The 16,348-nt window shown below is 43.5% G+C and overlaps 1 protein-coding gene across 1 annotated transcript in view; it reads right to left on the bottom strand.

The window, feature by feature from the left end:
- LOC119373628 (glutamate receptor ionotropic, delta-2) overlaps window positions 1-14,218 on the bottom strand; it is a 46,954-nt gene extending 32,736 nt beyond the window's left edge. Inside the window, exons 1-4 of the mRNA XM_049410838.1 lie at window positions 13,982-14,218; window positions 9,635-9,739; window positions 7,241-7,425; window positions 3,712-3,905 (exon numbers count right to left, since the gene is read on the bottom strand). Of these exons, the coding sequence (XP_049266795.1) occupies window positions 3,712-3,905; window positions 7,241-7,425; window positions 9,635-9,739; window positions 13,982-14,072 (575 nt within the window). The 5' untranslated portion in view covers window positions 14,073-14,218. The remainder of the gene's footprint in view (window positions 1-3,711; window positions 3,906-7,240; window positions 7,426-9,634; window positions 9,740-13,981) is intronic.
- Window positions 14,219-16,348: the final 2,130 nt, after the last annotated feature.

Here is a 16,348-nt window from a genome sequence, read left to right as displayed (position 1 = left end):
CGTGACTCTTCGCAAATGGGCTGCAAATGAAATGCCAAAAAATGAAAGCAACAAGGCGCTAAGCGGCCCAGCGGCATAACAGACGGTAAACAGCGTTTGCTCATTTGAAAGGCAAAAAACATCTTTATTTACTACTAACCGTAAGAACGAAAAGAATTATATTCCCTGGTGCTAAGAACACGGTGAAACGGGGTATAGATTGAGTGAATTTATAATTAGGTTGGCTTGATGCCAACCGTAGCCGACATTTAGAAACATTAGTCAGCATTCGCGAGCATCTAGCCATGTTTAGCCAATAACAGCCTGCACTATAATGGACAGTGGACATCACTGCCCAACACTAGCCTGAAGTAATGAGCTCTGGTAGTACGTAAGTGAGAAGTCACAGCTTCGCCGCAGCGGCGAAGCAGTATGAATGTGAAAGCAACATACTCGAACGCCATACGAAGTAAGACTATGAGCTCACTCCTTAAGCATTCAACCTGCCTTACCTCAAGAAAACCCTTGCTTGAAATGCAGCCGAACAGGCAAGCGAAACAGGTTCGCATTGATTCAATCGCTTCAACATGAACTGATTCAGTGGGAACACAGCACATACAAAGGCATGAGCCGCCTGCTGATTACCCGCGAAAACATGGCTAGGCTGTGCAAAGTGCACAATTACTGCCGCTACCACGCAGCCCTTCCATCCTCCCCACCCCCCACCCACCGCGCACGGTCCTTTCTCTAAGGAAGACTGCTGGCTTGACTGCGGTCATTGGTTGCCTTCAGGTGCTTTCATTCGCACATTGAACGTAAAAAGCGGCGGGAACGTTATCGCCGTTGGGTTTTATAGAGAATCTCACAGAGACGGCAAATATGCGTCTGGAGTGTCCATAGAAATGCTATAGCAGTAATATGGCGTTTATGTGACGTGACAACACTGCACTCGAGATCGGCCTCTTCTTTTTGTCGGAAACGAGACGTCATGCTTGTTACATAATATTGATGGAAGATGACTACAAACACAATGTCTATAAATACATTGAAAACGATGCACCTTTGTTCCTATCAAACGACATTCCGGTCAATAGTACTCATGCGTGGGGCATAGAGAATTTACATTAAAGGGACACCTGATGTGAAATAAAGCAAATAAAGACATAAAATTAGCCTCTAAAACATGCCTGAATCTTGGCGATAGCTCATGCGCCTGTGCGCTTAAGTTGCCATTTCCCTGTTTTTGTTCATATTCTGCAAGGGGGTGGAGCAAGAATGTGTTGCAACATTCCTAGCACTTTCGAGGAGTTACACACATGACCTTCTGGCATGAAACTGCTGCGAATGTACCTCATGTTGGCATGGTGCCATGCGCAAGGCAATTCCGTCAATAAGCTGAAGTAAACAGCCTACCCGCAAAAATATAGAACAGCGCGAAAACAACGAAACACAGAAAAAAATTGGCCGCGTATTTGCGTGCTCCACTGCAGATGCCGTCGAAAGACGATATAAGAGCACTGCGTGAGATGTGGGCGCCATCTGGCATACGTTGGGAAACATGAGCATGTGCAGAGGGTTTCCTTCCTCCGTGGCAGTGCGCATTCGTCGGCGCTGCATAGCGTCGCATTTTCAGCGCAGCCGCATTTTCAGCTCAGCTTAAGAAACTAGGGCCTTTAGAATTACGCATCTGTGTATTTTATATTAAAGGAATACACCACCTAATGCTTACCTAGTGATGCTGCGCCTCAGGTATGCGTAATGTTTGCTTTTTGATCGACAATGTACACAAGTAGGAACCTACCCGCCAGTTCAAGATGGGTGGGCGCTAAGCAAGTGGTTCAACTTTGGCCGGGTGGCTGAATTGGGTGACAGACAGACAAACAGAAAGACAGACAGACAGACCGAAATTTCTGCGTTTAAGTTCCCCAAGGAAGACTATCGTCTTTAATAAGGACAGATGATGGACGCGGTCCTCCGTTTTCGTGTTGTCTTTTTATTCAACTATGAACTAACCTTGTCGTCTTTTATTCAAGTTTGAACTAACCCATCTTTCTGCCTTAGCCTAAACGAAACAATCCTGACAGCTTTTCGCTGATCCATAACGCTCGCGTGATGAGTAGCGCCGCCGGTGGCGTTACACATCGATTGTGCTTCATTTATATGACAGGAAATGGGAAAGCGTCAGCGTTACGCAGTTTATTGTGAACAATCACATAATGATGTATAAATATATGTCACGATGAGGAGTTGCAGCTGTGCGCTCCACTGCTTCTGTCCGAGAACGTAAAATTTAAGGCCAAAGAATACGCAAACGCGCTTTTATCTGACCGGATGTTCCCCCACGAAAGTACTACTACACAGAACACGGAAGCTCGTTCTCAGGCCGCCATGTGTTGTCGCTGTCTACTCCTGTATGGTAGACCTACGTCTTCAAGTAAACTCCAACTCTTCCAGCAACATGTCCTTCCGCAGTTTACGTCATCTGGTTGACCATATCTAATAATTATAATATTGATTGTAGGGGTTTAACGTCCCAAAACTGCGAGATGATTATGAGGGACGCCTTAGTGGAGGGCTCCGGAAATTTCGACAACCTGGGGTGTTTTAGCGTGCCACCCAACGCTGTCATTTGAAAGATCGCATTTCGCATATCGCATATAAGAATCATTTCTGAAGGCGATTTTGCGGCAGGTACCGAGAAACATTGATACTAAACTCTTTAAAGGCAAGCTCTGGCGATTTTTCGAGGTCGATGGATCTCAATGAAATTCGCTGGGTACGTTCCATTGCACGTTTCCGTCATTTATGCCAAATTACAGGCTCGAGACATGCGCAGATTGTTTGCAAATGAATTTTAAAGATTGTCTGCAAACGCCTTCTGGCTTCCCACAATTATTGGCAACATTGCGTCTGTGACATCAGTATTGGGAAGGCGGCGGAAGTGACGCAGCCGAGGGCACCGCCAACTTCGGCCGCTACAGCGAGCGTCTGCTGTGCTAGCCGAGACACCGTCAGTCGCAGACATTACAGCTGATGCGCGGCGTGCTCCCCTCTCCACTGTGCGCCTGCTCGTCCCGGCTGTCACAGTTTTCCTACTCCGCGCCGGCGTGACCGGCATGCCTTGCACGACTTCCGGTTCGTTCGTAACAACGTCTATGTCATACGTAGACAGTACACTCGGTTGGGTTTCGGTTTCGGTGTTGCGCTTTTTTGCTTGTTTAAAATTATTCTATAATTTGCCGAGTATTTCTGCTATCGGGCCCGTGACAGGAGCGTCTCAGAACATAAAAGCACCGTTACTTTGACACGGCCGTAAAATCGCCGGAGTTGGCCTTTAATGACTAAAATGTGGACGGCGAAAATGTGGACCGCGATTATGAAGTACAGGTATTTTGTTCCACGGGTATCTTTCAACACATGGTGACCGCATGGGGTGCTTCTTAAAAAATACACGTTCTTGAGACCAGTGCGCTCTTTGTAGTCTATCCGAACAAAGCGTTATTAACCGCAGTAGGCAACTCAATAGTGCGACTATCATTCAGCAAAGCCACAAACATCTTATTCCCTGTGAGGCCGCGGACCGCGCGTTTGACGTCCATGCTTTACAACAACGTAAGATAGCACTGATGAACGCTGATCAATCATCACAAATATTATTGCCATTCTGTGAGCACCGCGTACGAATGTGAATGCCACAACAATGAGTTTTGATGCTAACGATATCACGGTTGCCGTTGAGTGTCGCAGAATGGTGAGATTCTCACAATGAGGCTCCGTGGGACGTCGGGCCGACTGAAGGCGATGTTGAGGGCACGGCAGCAGTTCAGCGAGCGGAAAGGCACCAGCGGTTCCACGAACTTCTCTCGCGTCGAGTTTTCCGGAAGCGTCAAGTGGCACAAGGCGCCAATCTGTGCTTTTAAGGGAGACTGCAGCACAGGAAATGAACCAAGGACATGAAAGACAACTGTTAGCAGTCTGGAAAACACACACACACACATGCGCGCGCGCACACACACGCACGCAAGCACGCACGCACGCAAGCACACACTCGCACACACGAACACGCAAATACAGCTCCGCAATATATATAGGTTTTCATGTTGTACCGCTGAAAGTGCATACAACCCAGGGAAGACATGAACCAGCGCCTCCTCAAAATAGAGGAACAGCTGGATGAACACATTCGCTCTAATGTTTAGCCTGATCGTCTGTTATTCCGGTTAGATTGAAGGTATACTGTAATTTCTACTATATTTTTTATGTAATTTCTATATGCAATAGTCAAGATGGTAGCACTAGATCACAGAGACGACTACGTATTGGTTTTTCTCGCATTGGCATGTTACTGGTACTGGCAGAAATCGAATCTCCGACCTTGCTACAGCAGGATGACCCCAAGGAGGGAGAGGAGGAGGAGGCATGGAAGGAAAGGCACGGAGGTCAAGTAGACGCGCGTCCGGTTTGCTACCCTACACTGCGGGGAAAGGGATAGAGGGATAAAAAGACAGAAAGAAGAGGGAAGAAGGTACTACCAGGGTACATGTGGTGCTGTCCATTATGCAGGTACAAGCGATCGCCTAACCCAATCGACCATAAAACAAGACCAATGCAACTAAATGACCTAGGCAGGAAGGATACCACAGGAACTTACTTTTGATAGCGCAAATCTTAGTGAATCTGTCTTGGTCTCATTCGTGTCGACCTGGTAAGTATTGGTATATATCTATAGCTTGTGTGTCCTCGCATTTTTTGCATATAGAAGAATCGTGCTCTGAGGTGCGCCTCCAGCCCATGCACTGAAGGCCCTGTAGCTATTTTACTAATTATTTTAGACTTGACGCAGTTACATATATTGGCACGTGGTTGTGACGATAAGTAACGTAGAATTCAGTCTGATTAAGACTGAACCACTGAACTCTTTACTGGGCGATCATCTGCGCATCAACGGGAGTAACACTCATAGTGAAGTAATACCGGCGAGTGCAGTTGTCGCTTGTCGATAAATTGACCGTCAGGGAAACGCCGTTTTTTCTACACGCATGATCGTATACTGCAGCGCTGTCACTGGTGCTCTCATTAACGTTATAACGTACACGGTTTTTTGTGTCGCTCACGCGATGCGCGAGAATCGTCGAATGACATTTGAGAACGCACCGATACACTTTAAACTCGGCTTGTGCTGAACGATAACATGTGCAACAGCCTTATCCTGTGAAACGTAGTATGTACAGGGTGTTTCAATAAATGTGTCCAACCTTCTAAAAAAATCTGGAAAATGCGATATTTGATTGCTGCCTTCAGAATTGGTTTTTCTGTAGTGGCAGGGATTTTAAGATGGTTCAAGAAATTATTTGGGACTGTAATTAAAAAAGTTAAATTAAATAACTTTTTAATTAGTAGAGCTAGGTGGTTGTGTCAAATGGGAGAATTGAAGTTCTTCATGCCAGAAACCCATCCCAACATTGAGATTTCGAAAAAGCGGCCTCTAGTAATAATTACGAATTAATGAAATTCAACCGAATTCGATGGCTTTCGCTGGTTTTATTTATTTATTTATTTATTTATTTATTTATTTATTTATTTATTTATTTATTTATTTATTCATACTGTTAGCATACATGCCAAAACAGGAGTTGCTCCACTGGGCACAAGTACACGAATTTCAAAAGTCATTACAAAAATGAAAGAAAATCTCACATCTTGACACAAAGTAGGTAAAAAAAAGCAACATTCAATGCGCACATTGCAGCAAATTCAGGAGAACACAGGTGAGCAAGTGAGTACATTTTCATAGCTCAGTTCAACATTTGAAACCAGCATCCAAAAAAACAAAAGAAAAAAAAACAGAAAAAGTACATTTAATTCAACAATGCACCTTCGAAATCTTTAACATTGTTACACAGTACAACATCATTTCGCAACTTGTTCCATGTGTCAACAGCGGATACAATGAAAGAATTATTGAATGATTTTGTGTTATGCTTCAACGGTTTAATGTGTTTGGTGTGCTTTGTCCGCGAATGCGACGTATCCAGAGTGAAAACTTTTGTTATCTCTGTTTTGTAGATGCCATGGAATATCTGAAAAAAGAATTTCATGCTGTTGGTGTTCATTCTTTCGTGCAATGTAAGAATATGAGCCTTTGTTCTTAGGCTTGTTACGGACTGCGTTCTTCCGTAGGAATTAAAAATAAATCTTAAGGCTCTATTTTGAACTCGTTCACATTTAGCGATGTTATTTTGCGTGTATGGTTTCCGTATCGGGCATGCATATTCCAGCAACGGAAGTACTGTGGTTTTATATGCTGTAAGTTTTACTTCAGGTGTCGCGTCACCAAGCCTCCGACGAAGCATCCAAATTTTTTTGCGACTTATCACATACATAGTCTACATGGCGGTTCCAGTTCAAGCCGTCTGTGACGTAAACACCCAGGTATTTATATCCTGACACACGGCAGAGCGGTTCATCATGTATGACGTAACGGAATAACAGAGCCTTGGGTTTTCTTGTAATCGGCATAAAAACTGTTTTGCTTGGGTTCAACTCCATTTGCCATTTTTCGCACCAAGAGCCTATCATGCCCAGATGTTCATTAAGCTTTTCCTGGTCGTAGTTCGATAATAATAATAATAATAATAATAATAATAATAATAATAATAATAATAATAATAATAATAATAATAATAATAATAATAATAATAATAATCGTTATTATCATCATGAATTGTGCAAAATAAATAACAGAATATTAATATTAACAACAACAACAGCCAACACTCCCGAGACATAATCTTTGATTGCCAAGCTGGACATTGTGACATATATTTGAGACCTGTTAGGATAGTATCTATCGGTGCCATCGAATCAAACATTCGATATTAAACGGTAGCGAAAAATTTGCCGCGCTTGCTAGTGCGTGGCGGCGTCATAACGGTATAGCCAACGCTGGCACCAGTGCGACCCAGCTCTCTTCTAGTGAGCTCAAAGTGCTAGTGAATCCAAACGTGCACCAGTGTTTCCAGTGAGATCCAGTGCCAAAAAAACTTACTGGTATCAGACTGGAGGTACTGGAATGGCGCTGGTTTTTGCAACAGGGGTGCTTAGTGTGAATGGTGCATCTCCCGAGAACGCCAATAATAAACAAGAGTATGCGAGCTCCCGACGCTGTGCAACGATATCGTGGTTCTTGGAATCGCGCGCTTTATGACGCGCTCTGTTTTTTTACATTCGTCTGGCCGAATGGCCTTAAGGCTCCACTCACCAATGGCTGGAGCAGCCTGTCGACATTCTCGTGGGACACATTGGCCAGCAAGATCTTGAACTTGCGCTGAGCATCACGCGTCCACTCGAAGGTCTGGTTGCCTGTAAGCTTGTTCCAACGCCCACCAGACAGGTCGACAACATTGGCAACGCACTGGGAGGCATGAAGCATCCGGAGAAAGGCCGCTGCGGGGTTATGGAACGCATGTCGTAAGCATGAAAACTGGCGACTCTGTCCTAGCTGCACCGAGCCTGGCCGCCCTCACTCACAGCCTCCCTAACGCGTTCGTTAACTTTGCACGCCACCACTGAAATTAATCGTCACTACGTTTCGGCTGTACACTTTGCTTCATATGACTGTGAGTCACGCGGTAATGGTGGACTGTGGTTATGTAACCCCAGTCGTGAGTCACAGGTATTATATTGTTGTTGTCTTTATTATTACATAAACTGCAATGAAGCTGTAAAATATCTGTGCCATTCTCAAACCACCTGTCTCAAATCTGTGACACCCGGGGTTACACCAGAAGCCCTGCAACTTTCCTTTGAACAGTCGCACTTTTAAAAATTGCTCTTTCGAGCCCACTGATCATGCTGCCATTAAGAACGTGTGCATCCCATGCGTTTGTTGTCGCCATACGTCATATATCACGTCAATGCCTAAGTTCATGCTTATTGTTCAAAGCACCAAGAATGCTGCAGCTGGTGCGCTCTTGTAAAAGGATGAGTTAATTTAAAGTACACATAAGGACCGGTTATATTGACAAGTATTTTAGTTAACCTTGATTTAATTTGATTTCGCGGTGAAGAGACTATTATCAGAAGCGCTAATCAAAGCTTCCTTTCTTCTATTTTTACAAAATACTGAGGTAGGTTGGCAGGAGTGGTGTTACTGTTTCTTTTTGGCATATGGCGCCGTTATAGCCACATTAGAAACCCTTAGTGCTCGCTTTGTCCAGATTACAGCATTTAAATAAGATAATCAATAAATCTTACACCTTAGGACTTAAGCATGCAGGAGCCTGATTGCGACCGCCTTCAAAATCTACGACGGCGGGGTTGCCAACAGTGTTCTCTTCATACGTCTTTCATAACTCAGAATATGTCATCTCGCATAAAGTATGGTTGTTTTATTTGTTACACGCTCATAAGTAATCAAATGGGCAAAAATAATTTTGTGTTTGCTTTAGGAAATCGTTGTGACTAAATATTCCATAATTATTACACTACTACTGTTTAGGATAGCTGAAGCTTTTTTTTTTTTTTTGAAAACACCGCTTCATTCGAATAACACTAGGTACATTAGTATGTTAAACAGGTAAAATAGACAGCTATGGCTGAAGCAACTTTACACAAGGCATTCGTGAGCCTTGTATGTACTTATTATTCGCGTCTGTATTCACGCATGTACTAATTAGTTTTCAGTTAGCCATTTCGGTCGTGCGAATGCCGACGGACACTTCACGCATTGCACATACTAATGTGTAATTTGCGTAAGCATACGGGGAGCAGCGCGCCTAACGAATGAGTTCGTCATTTCAGTTAGGCCACCATAAGAATAAAAAAGCCAGGCCTGCGCGGAACACGCATCACGGTCGCACTGACAGCTGGAGGAGCAGCCTTTCTAGAGCCCGTTGTGAACTCTCTTGGGTCGCATGAATGCAAGTAGAGTTGCAACTTACCCACTACGCCATAAATCGTCACAATTTCGCGGAATAAGGAAGCACCCACTATGCCACTACTCATCATGCTCAGGAGAAACGAGGTACTAACGCCATATATGTAAGGCATTGCGTGCAATTTGTTGATGCTGTGGCTGATGACCATGAGGAATCATGGCTGAGACCTTTAGTAATGGGTGGGAAACTTCAAACCACCCATTCGTTACGCAATTCGCATTGTGTGACGCCTGGTTTTATAGGCGTATCTGCAACTTGTGCGTGCAACATTTGTGATTTGCAAAAAATAGGTATGCCATAAATTGGCACGTACTACAACTTTCTAATATAAACACATGCCCTCAAGTCAATCATTTAAAAGTTAATAAACGAGTTCTTGTTAATTAGTAGTAACAGTGTCATTTTAACTGCGGAAAAGTTTTGCCGCCTCGACGGGGAGAGCGTGTGCGAAAACGACAAGAGCCTTACTGTCATAGGATTTTTATTAAAAAAATCTGTATTGTCTAATAACACCCTGTATTTTTTTTTCTCACCACGCACGATAGCGCTCACGGACACCGGCAGCGCTGGACAACTGTGCCACTAAAATCGGCTGTTGTTGCGATCTCATAACGGCTTTCGCTGTAAAAAAATCGCGTTCGTTATTAAGACAGTAGCGCGTGCCGCAGTTCCAAAAGGTACGATGCCACCACGTGCCTGCAAACGTGCACCTTTACCTGCCACGCTAACTCCATTGTCGTCGTAGAGGAGGGTAATTTCGAAAGTTCCCTTGCAAAAGTCAGCAACCACCTCGGCAAGATCGGTGTAGCCAAGCCCGGGCTCTGCGAGAACAAAACACAAGATTTGTTAGTTGTCTCAGTGCCATGCTCCCGCTATCTCGTCCTGACATTACACATAGGCTTTTTTTCAACTCCCAGAATACGTCATCGCATCTTTCTCGCTCTTTCAGCGTGTGTTTGCTACGCCAAATGTGTCCCCAAAACGTCAACTAGAGAATGGCTTAATGCGATCAGTCAGTTAATGTAGCCCAATACCAGACTTATTACACAAGATGCTTCGAAAATTTGGTCAGGTTCCTGAGCCTTGCACCCGAGAAAAGTATTTGAGCATGGCTACAAGATATCAAATTAGCAACTTATTAGAGCATAAGTGCCTGGAAAATATATTCTCACATTTTAAGGTACTCCCAAAAACATTTTTTTATGATGATCGAAACAGATTGAAGATGTCTGTATACAAATAAGCTTCGTTGGCCAGCAGGAATACTTCTTTCTGCCACGACTCACGAGAAAGCTTGATTTTTGTTTTTTTGTGTGTGTGTATTTTTTTTGTAAAACTGTGACCTCGAATTTTAAGGGGGTACTTCACGGACGCGCTAAAATGGACTGCTAAGTGTACTGCAGAAAAAAGACTATCGTCTTTAAAAACTAAAACGCTATTCTACCATGTGCAGGTGGTCGACAAGCCGAAGTGCAACTTGTCACGCAAGGCAGAGTAATACGTACCACATGGCACGGGTGTCAGTGTTTCTTCGGCGTCGCTTCGCTTTTGGCTCACGCTCGGCATCGCGAGCCCAATTCACCTTCGTGTCTTTGTCGTGCAGTCTCGTTCATCGCGATCGTTCGATATTCCGCGCCGTTATTAAGCTGTGCAACAATATCTCTGGGAATGCGCTACAGCGAAACGATTGCCTGCAGTGACCTTGTTTGAGTGCGCTGCTTTGTTAAGCGTTTGGAAGTGCGTTAACGAGGTATTTTTCACACTTCCGGATATATTTTCATCTGCCTCGAGCAAATGAAATTCATCTATGAAGCGAGAGTAGAAAATTCTTAGATCATTGTCACTCAGTGGCACAGCGTTTTGCTATGTTTCGTGATATTCTGCCTCTGAAATTGCTAATTCCGGGATTGCCCGACTTAATGCATGTCAGTAAGCAAATCAAGGAGTTAGGCTTTCCGTATTTGACGGCAAAGCCTACGTAGCACTCTTATAAGACATAAAAAGCTTCTGTGATGTGGCAGAGTGATTGCTGCAGGTAGTCTGGCGTAGAAAGCGCCTACGCTACTCCATGTTTCATGGTTGTGCTGCCGAAATCATAGTGTTTTAAAAGAAACAGACAGGCCAAAAGTGACTCTGCTTGCTCGCTGGTTCACGCTTTCGTTCATTCCATATGCCCGGAAACGATTAAGGCTTTGAAAGACCTTAAAAACAAAACACCAATAAAAGGTGTAACTTACTTTTTCCAAAACCATGTTTTCTCGAAGTATTATGTTCTGTCGATTAGCGTATATAGCATCCTAAGCGTTATGAGCGACTGTCACGCACACGCGTATTCTAAAGCATACGTTTTTGCTACACCGGTGCAATGCACTTCACATCGCAGTAGTGATAATGGACGCTATAATCGACATGCAGGGCTCAATATTGTCAGCAAACATTACGCACTGCCTAGCGACATGCTGCTATACGCCTTCAGGGTATTCATAGAGAGTTTAGAGCAGAGGCTTACTCATATGCTACAACACTCATTAAATGAACCTCTGGCGCCGCTTTCTATGCAATTTTTCGAAAGGCGTTAGCGGCACTGCGGGGTGCTGGGGTAGAAACTTAGATCTATCCTAACAGCGGATTCGCTTAGTTGACACTGCTCCAGCTTTCCTGGAAGCTTCAATAATACTTCATGTGGGCCTAGTTAGTGCGTATTTCTGAGGTAAAAGAAACAGAGCAAAAAACACAAGGCGCCCCAGATAGAAAAGACACGTTTGTTCCTCACTGGGCAAGGTGTTGTGATTGCACTTGGCCTAAAAGTAGCAATCGTTGGGTGATCATTTGCTTCTATCTAACTGTCATATTCATTAGTTGTTAACCCATATATGCCGACGTTCTTCACAATGAATGCTGCCGAAAGCGCTTTACCTTCACTCTTTAAGGTGTGAGCACTATAGTCTGCATAGCTCTATATAGTGTCCGCCACCTGTAGGCTCTGATTTATATTACCTAATAATACCCGCGATCACAGCAAAAAAAGGCCTCGAACTTTCTGAGCAGATCCTGTAATTCAGTGAATATTGAGAAACCACAAGAAGGAAGGAGAAAATAAGAACTTGCGAACGCAATATATATATATATATATATATAATATATATATGTATATATGTGTATATATATATATATCTATATATATAGTATATATATATTATATATATATATATATATATATATATATATATATATACTATATATATATATATATATATATATATATATACGCACAACGTGCGCACAAGCGTCCCGCCTCAGACAGTTCGTACTTAAACGTAACCTGTGCATGGACAAAGAAAACAAACTTCAGAACTGCGCGGGCATCCGTGCATCCTTGTCCTCCTCATTAGAGGGTTTCACAATTAGGGACCCAGGGCGCTGGGTCCCCAAGCTGCGTTGGGCAGCCTGCTCTTGCGTTAGGACCATCAGCAGAGTTTGGGAACTCGGCCGAACGCAGGCTGCGTAGGGTCAAGCGCACGGAGCGCCACGTGTGACGGAATTGAAATCATGCGAGACGCAGTTCATACTGCTCCGTGGCCTGCGCTGCGTCTGTGTCTTCTCGTTGGTGACCCATAACGCCTCGGGGACCCACGCTAGTTTTTTTATTTTTGCGTCTTGGGCCAACGCGAGCCCAAGAGCCCAAGAGTGGCTTGGGTTCTGCGCATGCGCCCTGGAGGCTCGAAAACTTTTTGGGTCCACAAGCTCTTTCGGGCTTTAATTCTCAAACTCTCTATTGTGTGTCTAACACCAATCTCCAATTACCAATATGTAGCGTCACCTAACCCACATTATGTGGCTCCAGATTCCTGGATTAAAATAATTCGCTAACCATGTTTAAACACTAAGCTTTGAATATTTGTTACGGGCGATTACCGCCAAAATATCTCGGCATTTTACCAAAACCTGTGCTAGGATCGTTATCGCGCAAATTCTGATGTCCGTCGCTGGTCAGCTAAACTTATCTGGTGTACCCTGTACTTAACACTAGCAAACAGTATACGCTAACACGAGTTGTAAAGCGGCGCATTTCGAAACAACCATTTCGGGATGCACAGACAGACAGACAGACAGACAGACAGACAGACAGACAGACAGACAGACAGACAGACAGACAAGATAGATAGATGATAGATAGATAGATAGATAGATAGAATAGATAGATAGATAGATAGATAGATAGATAGATAGATAGATAGATAGATAGATAGATAGATAGATAGATAGATAGATAGATAGATAGATAGATAGATAGATAGATAGAATTGAAGTGCCCTTGGTTCGCTAAGATGTGATTAGCATTTAAAAGGCCAATTCTTTATCGGCATAAGAGCATAAAAATTCTCCGGGGAAGGAAAATTTTTCGCACTTGTCTGATCATTGTGAAATATGAAATTGTAATCAGGATTTTTGTTATACATATATTTTGTTTTCTGATATAGATAAACGAACAGGTAAAGGGACGGAAGCGTTTCATATAAAAAGGTGTTCCGACATATGTATCACTTAGACTACGGTGGCACTCACTCATAAGGTATTGGCCTTTTTGATTGTTGCTTGCTCATTTGTAATCTGTATGCCTGCCACATGACTCGTTTTCCTCATTATTGGTACCTATATGTTCAGTCATCTACAAAAAAGAAACAGTTGTGAATTGGCGCTCGTTTGTCTCTTTGTGTCCCTCTCCAATATGCGCGCTACAAATTTCACCAGGAACACCATTACTGCCTCAGTTGGTAGCTCAGTTGGTAGAGCGTCGGAAGCGTTATTCGAAGCTTGCAGGTTCGGTACCTGCCCGCGGCAAGCTATCTTTTCGTCCACTTTTCTTTCTTCACGTTTACCTTACATTTACTACTAATAACATCCCCTATACTTTCCTTGGCTTTATCGTCTGTTAGTGCTCATTAATATTACTGTCTCAAGGTCATACAAAGACCTATAGCCTATCGCTCGGCCTAAGAATGGCAAATAATGTGAGCAAAGGACCATTGAAGGATGCTCCTTTGCTCACATTATTACAATACCTGCGTCTCCAGCAAGCGAGGTGGAGGTGCAGAGTACCCCCAGCTGAAGAGTCGTAGCCAGCAATGCAATCGTCGGCGCCTTCATCGCCATGAGATGAGAGAGTGCGCTTGTCCTCACGAGTCCTGCGATCCTCTCTGGCGGGCGCACATAGCAACACGAACATCCATTCAACCAGAGAAAGAGTCCAGCGCCCTCTTCAACTGAGGCACGCGACTGACGCTGCAATAGAAGCCCAAGTACCCGCGTTTCATTGTGGACCACTGCGACATTGCGCGCACCTTAGCCACGTCGAAAGGCGATTGCGCCGTCCAAAACCGGCAATTACAAACTTCGCTTCGCGTCGATGCGACACGAAGTGAACCACGTATCTGTTCGCCGGCTTTTGAAAACACCGCTTGGTGACTTGCGTGACGAGTTGGCGACTGACAGGGCGAAATTAAAAAAAGCCTCCTTCGCGACGCGCAGCACATTTCCCGCTGCGCGCGATGCCTGCGGGTGAATAGGCTCTCGGCGTTACGCGTCCTAGCAGGGGGAAGTATTGATTCACGGTTCTTCGCGTTACCGCACGACTTCGCACTCCGCCTTCCGAGCACCCACCCTCTCCCCTATTTCTAAGAGATCTTCCGTGACACTGTTGGGTTTTGGTGATGTTCTTGGTTTGTGTGTCACACACACACGTACAGGGCAGCAATTTAAAAATGTCGCGCGTTTTGCCCCGCTTCTCTTATTGCTCCTCCTCACCACATACATACATACATACATACATACATACATACATACATACATAGATGCATGCATGCATACATACATACAGCATACATACATACATACATACATACATACATACATAGATGCATGCATACATACATACATACATACATACATACATACATACATACCAATGCATACATACATACATACATACATACATACATACATACATACATACATGCATACATACATGCATACATACATGCATGCGTGCATACATACATACATACATACATACATACATACATACATACATACATGCTACAGACATGCATACATGCATACATACATGCATACATACATGCATGCGTGCATACATACATACATACATAACATACATACATACATACATACATACATACCTACATACATACACATACATCATACATACATACATACATACATACATACATGCATACAGACATGCATACATGCATACATACATGCATACATACATGCATGCGTGCATACATACATACATACATACATACATACATACATACATACATACATACATACATACTACATACATACATACATAGATGCATGCATGCATGCATACATACATCATGCATACATACATACATACATACATCATACATACATACATACATACATACATACATAGATGCATGCATACATACATACATACATACAGACATACATGCATACATAATCATACATACAACATACATACATACTACATACATGCATACATACATACATACAGACATACATACATACATACATACATACATACATACATGCATACAGACATGCATACATTGCATACATACATGCATACATACATGCATGCGTGCATACATACATACATACATACATACATACATAAACCTACATACATACATACATACATACATACATACATACATACATGCATACATACATACATACATACATTTTTTTCTCACCACGCACGATAGCGCTCATGGACACCGGCAGCGCTGGACAACTGTGCCACTAAAATCGGCTGTTGTTGCGATCTCATAACGGCTTTCGCTGTAAAAAAATCGCGTTCTTTATTAAGACAGTAGCTGTGCCGCAGTTCCAAAAGGTACGATGCCACCACGTGCCTGCAAACGTGCACCTTTACCTGCCACGCTAACTCCATTGTCGTCGTAGAGGAGGGTAATTTCGAAAGTTCCCTTGCAAAAGTCAGCAACCACCTCGGCAAGATCGGTGTAGCCAAGCCCGGCTCTGCGAGAACAAACACAAGATTTTGTAGTTGTCTCAGTGCCATGCTCCCGCTATCTCGTCCTGACATTAAACATAGGCTTTTTTTCAACTCCCAGAATACGTCATCGCATCTTTCTCGCTCTTTCAGCGTGTGTTTGCTACGCCAAATGTGTCCCCAAAACATCAACTAGAGAATGGCTTAATGCGATCAGTCAGTTAATGTAGCCCAATACCAGACTTATTACACAAGATGCTTCGAAAATTTGGTCAGGTTCCTGAGCCTTGCACCCGAGAAAAGTATTTGAGCATGGCTACAAGATATCAAATTAGCAACTTATTAGAGCATAAATGCCTGGAAAATATATTCTCACATTTTAAGGTACTCCCAAAAACATTTT

This window comes from Rhipicephalus sanguineus, chromosome 11, assembly GCF_013339695.2.
Source record: "Rhipicephalus sanguineus isolate Rsan-2018 chromosome 11, BIME_Rsan_1.4, whole genome shotgun sequence".
Lineage (NCBI taxonomy): Eukaryota > Metazoa > Arthropoda > Arachnida > Ixodida > Ixodidae > Rhipicephalus > Rhipicephalus sanguineus.
The sequence above is the reverse complement of the archived record's forward strand: the minus strand, read 5'-3'. Positions and strand labels throughout refer to the sequence as shown.